Genomic DNA, 20,074 nt, shown 5'->3' on the forward strand with positions numbered 1-20,074 from the left:
TCACAATTGATCCTCCTTCACGTATTATAAAGTGTGTTCTGTGTGGGTTGTTTTAAAAGGCTAGCTGTCTCGTTAGGGGTGTAAATATTTAGGTTGCTTCTTTTCATCGAGGGAAGAAATATAAAGTACAAACCGCATACATTTTAAACATATATAATAAAATAAATACAAAAGTGGAAAACAAAATGTATAGACAAAAAAATAATAAATAAGAATAAGAATAAAGTAAAGCGGAGGAAAAATAGAAAATATCAAATGAGCCGAAGAAATAAACTGAATTGCGATTGCGCAGAAGAGAAATTGTGAAAATTTATATCCTCATTTATTTTCATGATGTCCTTTATTATAGCTAACTGAGGGCAATAAATAATCAAGTAAATTTCAAAACCAGTAAAAAAGGATAATACACCAAACTAATATTAATAATACAAAAACATTTATCACTAGCAATCCGAAACTGCTAACCTCAGTTTCTATCAACTAACACAACTAATGAATAATCAACAATATTAATACTAACTTTTTAAAACAAGAAATAGGGAAAGGAAGCAAGAAATAAGAAAACACCATTATAATTTTTCTTACATCGCAATCACAAAACAACAGTACGCCATTTTCTGCTGAAGACTCAGGAACATTTCGCTGTTTATTCAATTTTCTGCCATTTAGAGTAAGTTTTCCTCTTCGGCCGTAGGTGTGTACGCACGTGGTAGCACTTAGGCTTATAGGGAGAAGAGAAAAAGGCGAGAATAGGCCTAGGGACTCAGAAATAAGGATAAATGTGACGCCTTGCCTGGTTGGACATATCGACGTGCTGTTTTGTTTATTGTTTTATTTTTTTTTGTTTTTGTAGGTTATTTTGTTTATTGTCTATTTTTTGTTTGGTATTTTTGTTTTATGATGCTTGCTGTCGTGTTCATTTGTTAATTTTATTGTTTATTTATGTATTTACTTAGCGTACTTGGCAGACGAATTAAAATATCGGTCTCATCTTCCGTGGTGTGCCATCTACATGTTTATTTATTTATTTATTTACTGTGGTTGTCTCTACGTCTTTTATTAATCTTGTCAGTTGAAGAGATCTTTTATTCAATCGGTTCTGTCTTTATTTCACTCATTTTTGGCGGGTTGTCAGCCTGGGGGGACGAAACATTGCGGAATTGTAGTAGATTATCATTTATTTAGTTACGTTTTCCACTTCACCAACGCTCATGTTAATTTAGGAAGTGTTTTCGTTCGTGTCGTTTTTTTTTCATTTTTCTGGGATTGTGTGCTTATAGAGAGGCAGTTTGAGTTACGGCAGTTAGGTTGCGTTAATACAAGGAAACGAAAAGGGTCATTAGGAGAAATTTGCTCTCAAACACTAACTTCCGGATACTGATGGTTTATTTGTGGAGGAAAATTGGGAAAATTAAGTTTATTTATGTATTTATTCGTTTATTTATTTGTTTGTAGTGTTCATTAATGTTGGGTTGGATTTTATGTAGTTAGGTTAGGATAGGTTGACGTAATTCGATCGTTAGGTTAGCTTTGTGTAATCAGGTCAAATTAGGCTTATGTAATTAAATGGTTAGGTTTGTGTAATCAGGTCGTTAGGTTTGTGTAATTAGGTTCAGTTAGGTTTGTGTAATCAGGTCGTTAGGTTTGTGTAATTAGGTTCAGTTAGGTTTGTGTAATCAAGTCTAGTTAGGTTTGTGTAGTTAGATCGTTACATTAGGTTTGTGTAGTTAGGTCAAGGTTAGGTTTACAAAGGTCAGGTTAGGTTTACAAAGGTCATGTTAGGTTTACAAAGGTCAGGTCAGGTTAGGTTATGTTTATACTGTTAGGTTTATGTAATTAGGTCGTTAGGTTAGCATTAATTTCCTTAACAAATCCTTCATTGTGTTTGGAGAGAGAGAGAGAGAGAGAGAGAGAGAGAGAGAGAGAGAGAGAGAGAGAGAAGCTAATTATTTAATACATTATGCTTTTTAGATTGACTCGTTTAGCTTTGATAGCGTTTAACGACCTGTGTTCATTTCCTGCAGGAGGGAGGAAACAAGTCAGCATGGCCTTCCCCCCCCGGCCCCCCTTGATGCCTGGTGTGCCCCTCTCCACCATGATGGGGGCGCCCTTCACCCTCACCAGTGCGTTGTGTGTGAGAGAGAGAGAGAGAGAGAGAGAGAGAGAGAGAGAGAGATGATATGTGCAGTATATGTGTGTGTTTGTGTGTTAATCATATGCTACTTTGAATGGAGACGATACTGGTGTGTTTGTGTTGCCCTTGTGTTGCATTGTGGTCCCTTCCATACAGCGAGGGTTCAGGAACTAACTCATGCTCTTGTTTCAGCAAATATAGTTCCTGCCGTGGGGATTCCAATATCACAGGTGAGCTGTTGACTGCCTCTTGTTCACCAGTAGTAGTAGTAGTAGTAGTAGTAGTAGTAGTGGTAAGCCTTGATCATCATTACTAGCATTGTCATCTTCATCCATTTCCATGACTAACTTTGTAAGCTTAATTTTCCATCCCTTTCTTTTTATTTTCCATCCCTTCCTTTTATTTAACCTCCCTTCCTTTCTCCACTATCCACCCTCTCGCTCTATCTATAAGTTAAACCTGCCACCTTCTGCACACCCCATCTTCACTTAACCTTCCATCCCTACACCGACATTTCTGCTCCTTCACAGCTTAGCCTTCCACCCTCACCACTCCTAACTCCATCCCCATACATCTATTTAACCCCCATTCCTTTATCACCGCCCAGCCCATCTCACAGATCCCAACGCCTGCAAGCAACCGGCCCCCAATGCGCACCAACACAGACACCACCTCCTCCTCTGTGGCCAAACCCCCGCAGGGCCCCAACACAGCCACCAGCCACGGCATGAAGCCCCCCAGTTACTCGAAGCGTCTTGAGTCGTCCGGCCCAGCGGTTACGGTCTTTGTGGGAAACATAACAGAAAAAGCCCCAGATGTGATGGTGCGACACATTCTGAACACTTGCGGCAATGTGCACTCGTGGAAGAGGGTGCAGGGTGCGTCAGGAAAGCTGCAAGGTGTGTGTGTGTGTGTGCGTTGGTTCTTTTTAGTGGGCTGTATTCTGAAATGCTTTAGCTGGATCTTAGTTTGGTTAGGTTCTAGTTGAAGTTGTGGGGTTCTTAATGGTTTTTATAGCTCTAGGGACAGGTTAATGAGATTTCTATATTATTAACGGGAAATAGTCTTGAGAGCATGGCTAATCATCACTGCAGCCTTTGAAAATAGTTGTGGTGAAGTTATATAGGTTTTTAAAGGTGTTTTTTTTACCTAACCAAACACTTATTCAACCCTCCCACCCACACCATCACCACCACCAGTTCCTTCACCATCCTAACCTAACCAAACACCAATTTCCTTCCACCAACACTTAATGTAACTTAACCTAACCTAACCAAACCTAACCTAATCCAACCAAACCAAACTTAACCTAACCTAACTTAACCTAACCTAACCTAACCTAACCAAACCTATCCCAACTTAACCTAACCTAACCTAACTGTACCTCCCCAGCATTCGGTTTCTGTGAGTTTGGCAATCCTGACGCTGCCCTCCGAGCCATCCGCCTTCTGCACGACTATGAGATTGCCGAGAAGAAACTGGTGGTGAAAGCTGATGCCAAGACTAAAGAGGTGTTGGATGATTACAAAGGTGAGAGAGAGAGAGAGAGAGAGAGAGAGAGAGAGACTGTATCTATCTTTTTCCTTCTTTCTTTCTTTTCTTTTCTTTTTTTTTTACCCTGCAGAAAAACAAAAGATGAATTAATGGACTTTACTCATTCCCTCCTCCTCCTCCTCCTCCTCCTCCTCCTCCTCCTCCTCCTCCTCCTCCTCTTCCTTCACCCATCAGAACCAGCCACTCCCGAGAAAAAAAATAATGATAATAATAATCTACACTTACATAAAAAAAAAATATATATAAAACAGTCAAAGAAACCTGTAAACAAACATATAAAACAACCCCTAAAAGAAACGCAAACAAAACAAAGTATTGACGCATCTACACTACACACGCACGTCACTAAAACAAGAAAATACGTAAATAAATAAATAAATAAAAAAAAACGTAAATTCTTGACCCCACAGAGAAACGAAAGAAGGCGAAGCAGAACGGCGACTCCTCCCCACTACAGGATGAGGTGGAGGAGGGGGAGGACTACCTGGACGAGGACATGAGGCAGGAGGACGCCGCCGCACTGCGTAGGATCAACGAAATCCTCTCGGACCACAAGAAGGACATCATGAATTACGTACCACCGCCCAACAAGAACGATATGAGGGAGAAAAGGATGTCCAAGGTGCAGGAGAAGCTTGTGGCACTCTCCAGTGGTGCCGATATTGCCAACATTCCCACTACTACGGTGTGTGTGTGTGTGTGTTTGTGTGTGTGTAGTAGTAGTAGTAGTAGTGTAAGGATTTGATGCCGTTTTAGTGTGTTGTGTGTGTGTGTGTGTGTTTGCGTGTGTAGTAGTAGTAGTAGTAGTAATGTAAGGATTTGATGCTGTTTTAGTGTGTGTGTGTGTGTGTGTGTGTGTGTGTGTGTGTGTGTGTGTGTGTGTGTGTGTGTGTGTGTGTGTGTGTGTTTATCAATTCACAGCACACAGCATCAATTTTTTACATTCTTTTACAGCCAGGCAATTTCTCAAGGCCTTCTTCAGTGTAACCAACTGTTATATACCTCACTATCACCCCTCACTGTCACCCCTGACCATTACCCCTGACCTTTCACCCTTCACCTTTCACCCACAGAACCTGGATGACATGGAGGATGTGGAGGAGGGCAAGAAGGAGCTAATCACCAGAGAGATCACCCAATTCCGGGAACAAATGAAGGTAGGGCAGTATGGCAGATAGGTGATTCACGCGACCCTCAGGGGACTGGCAGGCGCAGGGGGTGGCCGGCACTCTGCAGGGGAGAGGTGGCCAGGAATGTCTGTTAAGGATCATGCTGTTGTTTAAGGGACGTGTGTTGAGTTTTTTGGGTTTTTTTGGGTTGTTTGGCTTGACGTAACGTAAAATTATGAGCGAATTGTTATTGTTATTATTATTATTATTCATTTTTTTTATTATTTATTTTTTTTAGGGATGATTTACTGAACCTTACGTAAAATTATGAGGGACGCTTGAAATTACGATATTAAGTTTTTTTAGGGTTACGTTATCAGGGTTTTAGGGTTAGTTAACCTGACGTAACCTGAAACACGAGAGAAATGCACGTTTTAGGGAAATGTGGCCTAAATTGAAGGGTTGTTTACTCCATTTAACGGAATGTGATCAGATTAGTTTTTTGTTTTGTTTTTCAAGGGTGATCTAAGACTGGGAATTTTGGTGTTTTTAAGGGTAAACTTGATAAAATTGTTGGGTTTGTAATAGTGATGGGTTAAGTTTTAGAAAATGGGTGTATTAAAGGTAAACTTGATAAAATTGTTGGGTTTGTAATTGTGATGGGTTAAGTTATAGGAAATTAGGGTTTTTAGGGGTAAACTTCGTAAAATTGTTGTCTTTTTTTGGAGTGACGGCTAGAAATTAAAGAAAAGTGATGCTTTTTTAGTTAACTTGATAAAATAATTGGTTTTATAAGTGATGCTATTAAAATTGTAGGAAATAAGCATTTTATGGGTAAACTTTGTAAAATTGATGGGTTTTTAGGAGTAATGCAGCAAAAAATTGTAGGAAAGTAACATTTTATTGGTAAACTTCAAGAAATAATTGAGTTTTTTAGGGGTGACGCAGCTAAAAATTGTAGAAAAGTAACATTTTATGGGTAAATTTAAAGAAATAATTGAGTTTTTAGGAGTGACGCAGCAAAAAATTGTAGAAAAATAACATTTCCACAAGTAACCTTAGTAAACATGATGAAAGTGTAAGGTTTTCAGGAGTAACACAGCTAAAAATAATATATACAACATTTTCACCTGTTAACCATAAGACTTAATACAACTGTCATTTATAAAGGGCCATAATGAATTCACTGGTACATTTTATTCAGTGGCGTGTGCAGTATTGAGTCGCACCAGCAGTGAGTCAAGGGAATGAGTAATGAGTGTGAATTGGCTGTACTTGAAACACCTCTTGCCTGTGGAGTGCTCGCTGTCCCCTGCTACAAGTCCATCTGGTCACCTTACACACACACACACACACATACACACACTTACAGTTATTACGAGCACCTCAAACACACATAATTCATCTCTTTTTAGGTAAACGTATATTCACCATTATTTATTTATTTTTTTATATAACCAAAGATACATTGTTCATCTCTCTCTCTCTCTCTCTCTCTCTCTCTCTCTCTCTCTCTCTCTCTCTCTCTCTCTCTCTCTCTCTCTCTCTCTCTCTCTCTCTCTCTCTCTCTCTCTCTTACACACACACAGTCTTAGCATAATTAACAATACAATACTGTTTATTAATATTCTGTCTATGTATTTGTGTCAATCAAGGCTGCTGTAAGTCACCAAATGATTGATTCATGCACCAATTAATACTATATCTTCTTTCTATTGATATGTACATGTATATATATATATTTTTTGGTAATTAATCTGTCCTCAAAATAGTATTAGGCAGGTTATCTCCTTTATACTGTTTACATTCCCCGTTCCTCCCCACCTTTATCCCTTATCAACCATTAACTAGTCTTGAATCTCTTCTCTTAACTAATTATATTGAAAGAACCTCCCTCCCCACCCATGCATTATTATTACTATTATTATTATTATGTCTGTGGTCATTGTTAGGCCTATTATTATTGTTATTTTTTTTTATTATTATTATTATTATTTTTTTTTTTTTTTCTTGAGTGCCTTCAATAATTTTTTGCTCCTCAGGATGTGTTTAGGGTGTAGGGATGAGCTGTCTGGTGTGTGGTGCTAATTATGATCATTAGTTAAGACAAGCATGTTTTGTTCCTTGTTTTGAGTCAGTTAGGCTTGGATTTAGACACCAACTAAGAGAGAGAGAGAGAGAGAGAGAGTGTCAAATATATGAGATTGTTACAGAGAGAGAAAGTTAATGAATGAAGAGAGAGAGAGATTAAAAGACTGATTCCATGTAACTGATTATCAAAAAAAAAGTGAGAAAGAGAGACTGAAAGATTGAGAGAAAGAGAGAGGGGTTGTTTAGCGTGTTAGGTTCAATTGCTAACCTCGTGTTTTTCCGAGAGCGAAGATACGAACATAATGTGTCGTTTTCAAACATAGGCAAATCATAGAGTTCACACGCGGCCTGACGTCATCTGTGTCTTGTATGTTTTGTGGCGGCAACGGTGAGTACAGAATCTAATGAACCACTTCAGTTTGTAACAGAGACCTCTTAATTTATACTATCTCTTCAAAAAAAAAAAAAAAAAAAAAAAAAAAAGCCAAAGTCCAGGAAGATTATAAAACTACTAGCATTCCAAAAAAAAAAAAAAAGTCATTGTACTTTATATTTTTTATGATATTTATATAATACTACCTTTATATCTCCTGTCTCCTGTCTACCTGTTTTGACTATATATCTTTGCATTCACTCTCTTCACTGACTAGCTGACGGTGTGGCAGATAGGTATATATACATGTATAGATTATTTTGATCCTTTTTATTCATTTGTTTGTATCTCTTCCTTACTTCTGTGGGGGAGGTTCACAGGAGTTACCATGTCAGTTTGTGGTGGTCATCTTTCTCTCTCTCTCTCTCTCTCTCTCTCTCTCTCTCTCTCTCTCTCTCTCTCTCTCTCTCTCTCTCTCTCTCTCTCTCTCTCTCTCTCTCTCTCTCTCTCTCTCTCTCTGTTTTGTGTTTTCCTGTTCTGTTTCTCTTTTTTTTTAAGTTATCTTGTTAATTTGTGGGTATTTTCTTTATCTCTTCTGTTTCTCTCTCTCTCTCTCTCTCTCTCTCTCTCTCTCTCTCTCTCTCTCTCTCTCTCTCTCTCTCTCTCTCTCTCTCTCTCTCTCTCTCTCTCTCTCTCTCTTAGTTATCCTTTCAATCTAGTGCTTATTTTCTTTTCCTGTTCATCCTGTTCAAGTTTTCTTTTTTTAATTTTTTGTAAATCTCTTAGTCCTCCTTCGCCTCCTCCACCTCCTCCGCCTCCTTCTCTTCCACCTAAGCATTTGTGTGGTCACTTTATTAGTAGATTAATTGAATAATGTGATTTTTTTTCATATTTTTTTGGTTACTTCTATATTTTTTTTAGTAGCCTTTGGTTAGCACACTGATGCACCACTCTTGCCTGGCTGGCCCTTCACACTGGGGTCAATATTGGTGGTGGTGTTATTGTTGTGGTATATTTACACTGTTTACTCTGTCCCAGTCTTATTTATGTGGATATTTTAAGATCTCAAGGTTTGTCACATTTTTTAGGTTTATTTTCATGTGTCTTTTTTAATTTTTTTGTTTGGTTCTTTTTCGTTTGTTTGCTTTTCTTTCTTTATTTATTTTTTTATGTAGGATTCCCACACTTGCCTTATTTACGTGCTGCTTTTAAAATTTTGGGTTGTTTTCACATCTTTTATGATTTTCAAGATGTTTTTTTTATTTTTGATGGAAGGGAAGGGAGGGGATTTGAAGGCTTACGTCTCAATTGTTTACATTTATTTGGACTCGCTGTGGTTTTCTTTATAAATTTACCTGTTTCATTTTTATCCGGCTTATGAGAGATTTAAAAGTTTACATTTACTCAGCTTGTGTGGGATTTACTGTGATCATTTTCTGTCGTTTCATGAGCGACTTAACTATTTAAATCTATCCTTTTGTTGATGAGAAATTTAACTTTGCTTTTCTTTAGTTTTTGAGGGACTGTGATAATTTTCTTCCATTCAGTAGAGACTTAACCATTTACTTGCATCTTCTTGCTAATAAGGGACTATAATTTTCAGCCTTCATTATAGACCGAACTCATTACTTCCATCCTTTCATTTATAAGGGACTGAATTACTCCCATCCTTTTGTTTATGAGGGGCTGAACACACCACCTCACTGCATTGCTTGGTGAACACTTACCACCATGCCAGGGCCAGCAAGAGCCGTGCATCAGTGTGCAGTATACATGCAGTAGGGAGGATATGCCTAACATCTAATAAGACACTCGATCCAATCTTGCTGCATACCCTCCTGCAAGCCACGCCAGGGGGGATGAATGCCTTAGCTCACCCAGGCACCCCGGCACCCTCCCCTGGCGTGACTCTGCATGACCGGGTGACGAGGGATGGAATGAGTGAAGCAAGACTGTGACCGCTGCGACTTGAGCATCCTGGAGTGGAGCATTCAGGCTTTTCAGTGTTGAAGGGTCAGTTGTGTGTTGGGCCTGGGATAACCTTGCCCCATGCCTGCTGTGGTGCCCCTGTGTCAGTTTGTGGGGCTGTTTGCTAGTGTTAAATCTTGATATTCGCCCCAGTGCCTCTGTTGTGGTGGCCCTGTGTCAATTTGTGGGGCTGTTTGCTAGTGTTAAATCCTGATATTTGTCCCAGTGCCTCTGTCAGTTTGTGGGGCTGTGTTTACTAGTGTTACATATTGGATTCGTCTCAGTGCCTCTGTTGTGGTGCCCTACTCTGTGTGAGGCTGACAACTTCCTCACACCAGTCAGGCCAAGATGGTGGTAAGGATTGCAGTAATGTGAGAATGAACAAAAGTTTCATGGTATGTTATCTGCTGATTGTATTATGGCAAAGCACTAGTCTAGTGGGTTAAAAATTTAATGAACTATATTTTCTTCCGAAGTTACTGATGAACTAAAACTTTAATGAAGTGTACTTTCTGCTGAGTATATATGGTGAGGCATGAGTGATTTAAACATAACAAATTACATTTTTCTCCTGAACTTACATAGCAAGGCACTAACAAACAAAAATTTAATTAACTACATTTACAACTAAACATTAAAGGCAAGGCACTTGTGAACGAAAAAATAAACAAACCACATTTCTTACCGAACTTACAAGGCAGCGGGCAGGGCATTCTCACAGCCCAGCACTTAGTCGGAGCCTGAGTGGCCTACCCTGTAGTGGTGTGTGTGGGGGGGGCTGGGAGGGGGGCAGACGGGGCCACAGGGGCCACATCCAGGTAAGTGTGTCGGCAGGTGTTGCTGGTACAGGGTCCACCACACACTTGCCTCCTGGTGCTGGGGGAGGGCAGGGGGCAGGGGGCCACTGTGCCCTGTGTTGCCTCTCAGCCTAAGCATGTTGTTGCCTTGAGGTCAACCTTACCGAGTGACAGAGTGAGTGAGGAGCAGTGCCGGGCCGCGGGGGAGCTGGCCCCTCACCGCCTCACCGCGCCTTGCCTTACCTCACTGACTGGAGTGTTTGTTGTGGTGTTTGGTTCATTAGCTGTCACATGCAAACAAAGATATGTCAGAATCAGCTGTGAGGTGTAAACAAAAATTGGTGAACAGAATCAGGTGTCAGATATAAACAAAAAATGTGTGCTCGGAATCATCTGTCAAGTGTAAACAAAGATGCGCTAGCAGTCAGCTGTCACATGTAAATAAAAACACGTGGTGGAAATCAGCTGTGACAGATCAGCAGGAACAAAGAAAGATTTGAGGTACAATTCCTTACTTTTGTTGTTAAGGGTGTTTCTACGGTTCTTCTGACAGATTAACAAAATTTCCACATTATTAACGGGAGAAACATTCATGAGAACCCAGCCAATCATCTTTATGGCCTTTGAAACTAGTAATGAGAGAGCAAAGCACTTATGAATGCAAGCCTCAGTATAACTTGAATATTTACTGGCCATAAGAACGTAACTGCTAATTAATATAACCAATTTGCACTCATTACAATTAATATGAAAAAAAAAAAAACATGTAAAAGGGTAACTAATACAATTATCTGTGGCCTTTAAAAGTGTCTCAGATCACAGGCTCTTTGTTGTGTTGTAAAGTAATGACAGGCTGGGATGAAAGCTAGGCCAGTTTGTGCTAAATGTTAGCGACGCCAGCCCTGCCTCACCCAAGACATATTGACAAGTATAAGATTAAATGCCCCTCCCATAAAAGATTAAAACATGAAAATCTACACTTGGTAATATGAATTTGACTAGAATACATCCTTAGAACGAAATATAATACCCACTGTTATTTATTTATTCAGTTATTATTAGTACCAGTCATCCCTCACACATTCCCAGGGCATCACTGTTGTTTCCCCCTATGGGTACTAAGCCAACCTGGGGCAGGGCGAGGCGGGGCATGGAAATGTCAACAAAACCCTGAACTATAAATATAAACTAAAAAAAAACTCAATTAGAAAATATGAAACACATTAATCATATAAAAATTCCAGTCAGTCCATCAGTCCATTGAGGTGAGGCGGCCGGGCCAGTCCCTCCGCGGCCGTGAGTGAGTGCGGGAGCCCCAGACACAGGCGGGGCTGACGTACCCCAATCCCGCACCCCGTCATGTGTCACCGCCACCTGGTTGGGGTTCCGCTGTGGCTGTGTGTGTGCTAGTGTAGGGTGGGGGTAGGAGAGCTGTGCAGAACACCCAGGAGCGTGTACCACCCCTGTGCCTCCGTAACTAGCCTGTAGGTGTGGGTGTGGGTCTGCTGCGGCCAGGAGGAGAGGAGGGAACTGTAGGTTGTTGTACGTGTGTTTTGATTTGTGTTGTTGGATAATAGTTGGTGAAAGGGAAGAGTATAGCTTGTCATTGAGTTTATAGGTATGTTAGTTGAGTGAACAGAATAATGTAAGAAACAAACACAAGACAGTTAGACATGTTAGAAAAGATTTGAAGTGACATTACAAGAAGAAAAGAAGAGAGAAAAGAAAGAAAATTGAGCAAACTAATATAAGAAAAGGAACAGAACGAGACATGAAACCAAAATAACTTTAAACTTGAGAGAGTGCGTGGATCTAACGTAACATAACATACAAACTTGAAAGAGTGTGTGGATCTAACGTAACATAACATACTGAGTGCCAGGGAAGACTAATGTATTTAATGGATGTTTTGTGAGTCGAATCACGAGTCACAGCAAAACATCAGTGGGTGACGTAGCTTTCGTGACCGCCAGTGTTGTTTTATCCGTTATGTCAACAAATGGCTGGAAATTTTTTTAGTCTGTCCTGTAAAAGTTTCGTCACTGTTATGGAAGGTAATTAAAAGGATGGTAACAGATGGCAGGTATAGAAGCACTCTTGAACATCTGAGTGTGTTGTCTTATCCACTTCACTGATAGAGTAAAGAGGTTGGTAGATTTTAAAATATTTTCAAACATTTCACTGTTGTCTTAGCTACTGTTGACTTTATTAGTGGCTTTCATGTTTCTAGTGATAGTTTGAACCTTTCACTGTCACTTGCAGGTATTCATAATTACAAAAGCACTGTGCAAGATCTTTAAAGCACCTACAAGAAAGAAAAAATAATTTAAAGTTTACATATCTCAAAGTCAAGACAGTGTAAGGTTTAAGGTTAACTAGCACACAAAGAAATGTTAGTAGTTTGTGAGTCAAGGAAAGATTTGCCAAGTAGCAGTGAACAGGTGAACTAATTGGAAAAGATTGAAGCAGATGTCGGAATTAGGACACTTTTAAGCATTTCAGTGTGCTATCTGCTTCATTTTGAGGTTACTTTTGGTTTTTAATGGTGTGTTCTTAGTTCTTGTGATAGATTATGACACTTTTAACCATTTCAGTGTGTTGTCTGCTACATTTTGAGGTCATAGCTGGTTTTTCAATGGTGTGTTTTGTTCTTTTGATAGATTAGGACACTTTTAAGGATTTCAGTGTGTTGTCTTAGCTGCATTTTGAAAGTTATTTGTGGTTTTCATTGGTGTGTTCTTGGTTCTTGCGATAGATTAAAAATGACTGCTTCTTTGATAGTGGAGCAGATGGCAGACTTAGGATGACGTTTCCAAGCACTTCACTCTTTTCATAGCCTGTTTTAAAAGTTATTGGTCATTTTCACGTGTCTTCTTAATTCTACCGATAGCTTAGTGACGGCTACACATCACTGGTAGAGAAGATTACAGTAACGTAGAGAAGATCACAGTAACATCACTAACAACTTCCGTGGTCTGCTAAACAGTATCGAGACTAGACCGTTGAATGACAAGCTCAAAACTGGATCTCAAATACGGTGACTGATGAATGGATAGGACCCAGTAACCAGTTAGTGCTGAGTCAATAGGGAGCTTTGGAATAGACAAATGTATGGATGGGGATAGGTGGATAGGCAAGATTTTTGTAAAGGAACCACTTGTGATGTCCTTATAGATCACTAGCAGCTCCCTTCCTCTCCTCCTTAGCCAGTATCAGTATCAGGGAGTATGAGGGACAGAGGCAGTGATAAGAGCAGGGGACACAGGGGACGCACAGCTCCTGGGGTAAGCATAGTGGAGGGTGAAGCTTCCCAACAGAAAGTGTCGCGGAAGTGCAACTGTAGGGGGGGATCGGGTCGGGACGTGCGGTAAACTGTCCCCCCGTTCCCCTCCCCCCTTCTCCCCACATCCCCGGGCTAGGCTTGCCTTGTCCTACCTGTCATCATCGCTCGGCGTTGAACCTTTCATCCTAGAGAACCAAGGCAAGTCCCAGATGACAACGGTAGCATCTTGTTTGTGGGTAGGAGCTGCAGTGTGGGCAGGCAGGCGGGCGGTAGGGTGGGTGGAGCAGGGCGAGCAGCTGTGGGGGGTTTAAGGCTGCGTTGTCTGGATGCTAGGTTAGGTTAGCTTTGGTTTGGTGGTTTGTATGGGTTTAGTTGGTAGTGTTGTTTAGCTTAGGTAGTGATGGGTTAGGTTAGGTTAGACTATTGGTTGGGGAAAGTTCAGCCTGGTTCTTAGGTTAGGTTAGGTGGTGATGTGTATAAATTGTTTAGGTCAAGTTTTGTATGGTCGGCTTAGGTTAGATTACATTAGGTCAGGTCAGGTCAGGTGGTGTAGTATGTAGTACATTGTTTGGGTAAAGTTAAGTCAGGTAGTGATTTAAGTTAGGTGTAGTGTACAGATTGTGTAGAAGAAAAAGGTTTAGTCTGGTTAGCTTAGGTTACGTTAAGTTTGTAGCATTTCCTAGACTATCTAAGGAAGGCTAGGTTAAGTTAAGCCGTGTTAGCACCTCACTGTTTAGTTAAGTTTAGGTCATGTTAACACCTTTAATTAAGTCTAGTCACACTTCAGTATTTGTAACAGTTCTCGGTAAAGCTAGAAACAAGTAGATATCATTAACTATCAAGCAAATGGAGTGCAGCTTTAATTTAAAACAGGGAGTGTCTGGGGATAGAGTATTAAGAGCTAAGTAAACTGTGATAGCTATATATTAGGGTGTGTAACATAAGGTGACAAGGGTGTAGGGATTGCTAAGTCTATACAGGGTAAGTGTAGTCTAGCTTTGCAATAGGAAATGTGGGTGTAGGGTGTAGATAAGTTGGTGAGAAGGTGTATAAGGTTAGTGAAATGAATGCTGTAGAGATATTTTTCGTTTTGTTTATACTTGTGGTGTAAAATTGAGCCTTAGGTTGGGTGGAGGAGGGGATCAGAGTAGTGTTAATAGGATCAGGGAGTACTTAGGGATCAGAGGGGATTAGTGACATTAGACTGAGTTATTAGTGGGATCAGTTTTATTAATAGGATCAGATAGTGTTAATAGAAGGATCAGAGACTCATTAATAAGGTCAGGGATTTGTTAATAGGATCAGGGAGTATTTAGTGGGATCAGAGGGGACTGGTTGGGTTAGACTGTTATTAGTGGGATCAGTCTCATTAATAGGATCAATTAGTGTTAATAGTAGGATCAGATAGTGCTATTATTAATCCTAGGAGTGGGTCTAGTACCTTATTGTTGATTTTAATTATTTATTTATTTATTTTGTAGTGGTCAGTGGGCAAAACAAGAGTTAGGCAAGGTTTATTATTGATTTTTATTTATTTATTTCTTATTTTATTCATTTATTTATTTTTCCCTAGTGTTTTGGTGAGTCAGTAAAGAATTAGATGAGATTTATCATTATTTTTGTCTTATTTTGCTTATTCATTTTTCCCATTAAGAGTTAGACAAAAGTGATCATTATTTTGCTTTTCTTAGTGTTCGGTGAGTGAGGTGAGGGTCAGGGAGGGGTAGTGGGTGAGGGTAGAGGGCAGGGTGGGTGGGTGAGTTGGTGAGGCAGAGGTAGGCCCGCCCACTACAGCCTGTCGGGGGAGTGTGTAGCCTCACCCTGGCCTTTCCTTAGCTCTTAACGAGTGCCGTTCACTCTCATTACTATTGGATATAAAATCTCTATCTTTTTTTATATATATTTTGTTTCAATGCATGTAATTTTCTTACTACTATTATGATATATACTGCTACTATTTACTGCTCTATTGTGATAAGTGCTACTACAACTTTGCCATAGGGTATAAACTACATGCACCTTCCATGTACATGTATGTATAAAAAGTATCATTCAGAATACTTGGTTATGTCATCTGTGCATCATGCCAGGATCATTTCAAATTTTCCCCCTTTTTTGATTGAAGACACTTTGAACCATTATTTCACCTTAGACTTGAGATACATGTGAGTGCGTGTGCGCGTGAAAGGCCGAGTGTGTGTGCGCATGCAAGCGTGTGTGTGTGCGTGCCAGCTAGTGCAAAACTTGACCCTAAGAGAAATTTTTTGCCCAATGTTCTGTGTTGTCCTTGCCCGTGATGGCTGTGGCGGTGCGGAGAGCCTCGCCACCACAGCCTGGAGTGTTGCGCGGCGCCCGGCACCCCCGCGGCACCTCGCAACACTCCGGGCGCCGTGTTGAGTGGCGTGACCCCAGTGTTACAAAGGTGCTGCCCAGAGGTGCTGCTGCCGCCCACTGACCTCCCCTCATATCCTTACAGAAACAGGAGGAAGAGAAGGAGAGAGAGAGGAGGCTGAGGGAGAAAGATAGAGAGCGAGACAGAGATCGGGAGCGTGAGCGAGAGAGAGAAAGGGACAGAGAGAGAGAAAGGGAGAGGGAGAGAGAACGTGAACGGGAGAGGGAGAGGGAGAGAGAACGAGAGCGAGAAAGGGAGAGAAGAGAGCGGGAGGAGAAACTGCGGCGACGGTCTCGGTCTGGGTCGCGAGGAGGCAGCCTGCGCCGGTCAAGGTCGCAGTCCACTGATGGCAGACGCATGAAGAAGGACAAGAGGTGAGGTTGTTGTTGTTGTTGTTGTTGTTGTTGTTGTTCATCATCTTTGTGTTGCTTATTTATATCACTTCATATTTATTCATTTCTTTCTTTCTTTATTTATTTATTTACCAGTGTTCTGGCTTCATAAGAGGGATAGCACAGTCTTTTATAAACAGTTAACTATTTCTACTACACTGATCTAATCCCACACCCCCCCACACCCCTTCACCACCCACAGGTCTCCCACCCCAGTAAGGAAAAGTGAAAGGGACGTGCTGAGGGAGAAGGAAGAGGAGGCGGAGGATAAGGAACGTAAAGAGCAGGAGAGGAAAGTGCGCAAGAAGGAATTACAGTATCAGGTGAGTGTGTGTGAGTGTGTGTGTGTGTGTGTGTGTGTGTTTGTTTATGTATGTGTGTGTTGGCTTGGCTTGGCTTGGCTTGATGGAAATGAAAAGCTTGGAAGATGTCATATTAAGAATAGTTGTTTATCTATAATCTGTGTACCTTGATGACAAACTACACACACACACACACACACACACACAGAAAAAGAATAAAAACAAATGATAAATGAAATGAAAGTAGAAACAAAGTGACCAAAACAATTAATTTCAGGAGCGACTTAAGAACTGGGAGACTCGGGAGCATAAGAAGCAGAAGGAGCTGGACAGGGAGAAGGAGAAGGACAAACTGAAGGAGATGGAGAGAGAGAAGGAGGCCAGGAGACTGAAGGAATTTTTAGAAGACTATGACGATGAGAGAGACGACCCAAAATATTACAAGTAAGTGGCTGGGAGGGAAAATAAACAAATTTATGGCGACATAGATTACAATATTGAATAAACTAATACCTTTACAGACATAACCCAGTGCCTCTCGTAAACAAAGGGTACAAAACAGACGTAACACTCAATAATCCGCCATTTCTTCATTCCAGGGGACATGTGTTCCAGCGACGACTAATGGAAAGAGAGCAGGAGAAGGAGATGGACACACGAGACAGGGTGAAAGAGAAGGAGGAACTGGAGGAATTGAGGAACAAGATACTGGCAGAGGGACACGATAATCCAGATGCTGCGTTCCAGAAGGTGCGAGGTGGAAGAGGAGGAGGAGGAGGAGGAGGTGTGAGGTGGACAGTGGTGATAGAGGCTTGGGTAATAAAGATAGGAGATGTGAGAAGGAAGAATAATAAGATGGGAGGTGAAGGAAGGTGATAGATAGAGATAAGGGGAAGATGATAAGAAATGGAGGAAGAGGGTGGTGAAGATGAGAGATGAGAGGAAGGATGATAAAGATAGATGGAGGAGAAGGGTGATAAACATGAGAGATAAGGAAAGGGTAATAAAGACAGGAAGTGGAGGGGAAGGATGATAAAGATTGGACATCACAAAAAAAATGATAAATAAATAATGATAATAATAATAATAATAATAAAAATGTGACCATATATCTTACTTTTTCTCCTTTAATCAGTATTTTCAAAGGCCACACTCCTATCACCTTATTCTATCCATGCCTCACCCTGTCACCCTTCAGACACACACCCTAACCTAGCATTTCTATCTTAGGCGTGCGCAGAAAGAGAGGAACAGTACAGACCTAAACTTCTCGTGAAACCATCGGAACGCAAACCACCTCCCTCCACTCCAGCCTCCACCACGCCCCCCCCAGTGGTGTCCCTCACTCCTGAACAGCAGCCCCCGCCACAGCCCTTGCCCCAGCAGCCCCCACAGCCCGCCAGCACAGCAGACTCGGACTCAGAATCAGACGGGCATGTCTCCGATGCTGTGCCAGAACCTGTGCATGACATGGAGGAGAATTCGCAGTCTAGAGGTGAGGTGGTGGTGATTGTGGTGGTGATTGTGGTGGTTAGTGACTGGGGAAAGGTGTGTCAGTTAGTGGTGTGATTAAAAGTACCTGTGAAGAGAGAGGGAGAGAGAGAGAGAGAGGAGAAAGCACTAAGTTCATTGTATCATATATTCCTTTTCATCACCGCTTCAGACATAACTTGCAATATCACATCTTTCCTCTCCCCTCATCACTATCACCACTCAAGACACACGTACTCCTAACCCAACCCCCTGTGAAGAAATAATGATAGGTGCTGGAATACTGGGCAGTCTGATTTCACATGCCCCTCCCTCCCTAGATGGCTTTATGTCCTCCGAGAACACAACACCTCAGCAGCCGAAGAGAAAGAAGCTTGACGTAAAAGATGTGTTTAACCAGGATGATGATGACATGCCGGCCAAAAAGAAGAAGTTACCCCTGCCAGGTGAGAGAGAGAGAGAGGGAGACGGAGAGAGAGAAGGTTGTGTTGTGTGTGTGTTTGTGTGTGTAATAGAGACAGAGAGAGAAAGAGACAAGGAAAGGGTGAAAGTTGTGTTGTGTGTACCAGAGAAAGAGAGAGTAAGGTGTGTGTGTGTGTGTGTGTGTGTGAGGAACCAGGTCTTCACATCATAAACAGTTGACAAAATTCTTATCTTAAAAAAAATGCGAGTGTGTTGATATAGTCTGTGTGTATGTGTGTGTGTGTGTTATCAAGCTTGCCAAGTAACTAACCCCTCCTTCCCTCTCTCCCACCTTCATTCCCTCCACCCCTCCACCCCCTGTAGAGAGAACATTGAGTGCCAGAGAAGATCCATTGCAGAAGTTGTTAAGAAATTCTGCTGAACCAGGTAAAGCTTCCACTACTTCTCCACCTCTCCACTTGTCTGTCTGTCCGCCTGTCCATCTGCTTCCTGCTTGCTTGTGTACCTGTTTCTGGCATATACTCGTACTTTCTTGTTGTTGTTGTTGTTATTGTTCTTGTGATTGGTGTTTAAATGTAATGTAAGATGTTTGGGTTAAGTACAGATTATTAGAGAATTTGCAGGTTATTGATGCTGGATAAGATGAAAGACTGAAATATTAAGGGTAAAATTGCATAGATGTTAGTATAAGGGGTGAAATTCTGAAGATGCTACAATGTGACAAAAATAAATAAATAAAATAAATAAATAAATAAATGAATAAATAATACAAAACACAAAAATTATAACTGAACCATACACACACACACACACACACACACACACACACACACACACACACACACACACACACACACACACACACACACACACACACACACACACACACACACACACACACACACACACACACACAACAGCCCCAGCTAGACCGTCAACCCTCTCACTTATATTTTTCGCATCGTTACCTGTAAATTCACCAACCCTTATATTCTTGTCCTCGTTAAGTAGGCTCTGTAGCCTTGAAGAAACACAATTAACTGGTATTCTTTCATTTTCTCTCTTTGTATCCTTGTAAGCATTATTATTATTATTTTTATTGCATTCATTTATTTTTTTCTATTCTACTTGTATTTTAATAGATGACTTTGGCAGGCCTTTACAGTTTCATATCCACGCATACGAACACACACGCATCCACACGCTAACAATACCATACTTTCGCAGGCAAGGACAAAGGTGGCAAGGAGAAGGGAGGAGGCGAGGAGAAGCGAAAACACATTAAAAGCATGATCGACAAAATACCAACAAGCAAAGAAGAACTGTTTGCATACCCCATTGACTCATCCCTGGTTGACAATGTGAGTGTTGAGAGACGTGAGGAGGTGCAGGTTAAGAGGGGGCCTGGTGGGGGTCTTCAAGTGGTACAGGGGACATAACAAGGGTAGAACAAGAGGTGTAGGTTAAGAGAGGGCCTGGTGGGGGTCTTCAAGTGGTACAGGGGATGTAACAAGGGTAGGAAAAGAGGTGTAGGTTAAGAGAGGGCCTGGTGAGGGTCTTCAAGTGGTAAAGGGGACGTAACAAGGGTAGAACAAGAGGTGCAAGTTAAGAGGGGGCCTGGTGGGGGTCTTCAAGTGGTACAGGGGACGTAACAAAGGTAGAACAAGAGGTGTAGGTTAAGAGAGGGCCTGGTGGGGGTCTTCAAGTGGTACAGGGGACATAACAAGGTCACTAATGTTAAGAGAGGCCCTGATTTCCCTGATAG

At 41.2% G+C, this 20,074-nt stretch overlaps 1 protein-coding gene across 5 annotated transcripts in view; it reads left to right on the top strand.

Annotated features, from left to right (window-relative positions):
* Positions 1–570: 570 nt before the first annotated feature.
* The window catches only part of LOC135094040 (RNA-binding protein 25-like), a 22,663-nt gene continuing 3,159 nt past the window's right edge, over positions 571–20,074 (top strand). The window contains exons 1-15 of one of the 5 annotated variants that reach the window (XM_063993766.1): positions 572–670; positions 2,025–2,123; positions 2,327–2,364; positions 2,742–3,033; positions 3,527–3,664; positions 4,099–4,373; positions 4,762–4,845; positions 15,786–16,075; positions 16,296–16,416; positions 16,673–16,839; positions 16,995–17,145; positions 17,626–17,890; positions 18,207–18,332; positions 18,673–18,735; positions 19,537–19,670. In XM_063993766.1, the coding sequence (XP_063849836.1) occupies positions 2,045–2,123; positions 2,327–2,364; positions 2,742–3,033; positions 3,527–3,664; positions 4,099–4,373; positions 4,762–4,845; positions 15,786–16,075; positions 16,296–16,416; positions 16,673–16,839; positions 16,995–17,145; positions 17,626–17,890; positions 18,207–18,332; positions 18,673–18,735; positions 19,537–19,670 (2,223 nt within the window). In that variant the 5' untranslated portion in view covers positions 572–670; positions 2,025–2,044. Of the gene's footprint in view, positions 671–2,024; positions 2,124–2,326; positions 2,365–2,741; positions 3,034–3,526; positions 3,665–4,098; positions 4,374–4,761; positions 4,846–15,785; positions 16,076–16,295; positions 16,417–16,672; positions 16,840–16,994; positions 17,146–17,625; positions 17,891–18,206; positions 18,333–18,672; positions 18,736–19,536; positions 19,671–20,074 lie in introns of all 5 variants that reach the window. The other 4 variants (XM_063993768.1, XM_063993767.1, XM_063993769.1 and 1 more) reach the window with 4 other exon arrangements.

Source organism: Scylla paramamosain, chromosome 44, assembly GCF_035594125.1.
Source record: "Scylla paramamosain isolate STU-SP2022 chromosome 44, ASM3559412v1, whole genome shotgun sequence".
In the NCBI taxonomy this organism is placed as follows: domain Eukaryota; kingdom Metazoa; phylum Arthropoda; class Malacostraca; order Decapoda; family Portunidae; genus Scylla; species Scylla paramamosain.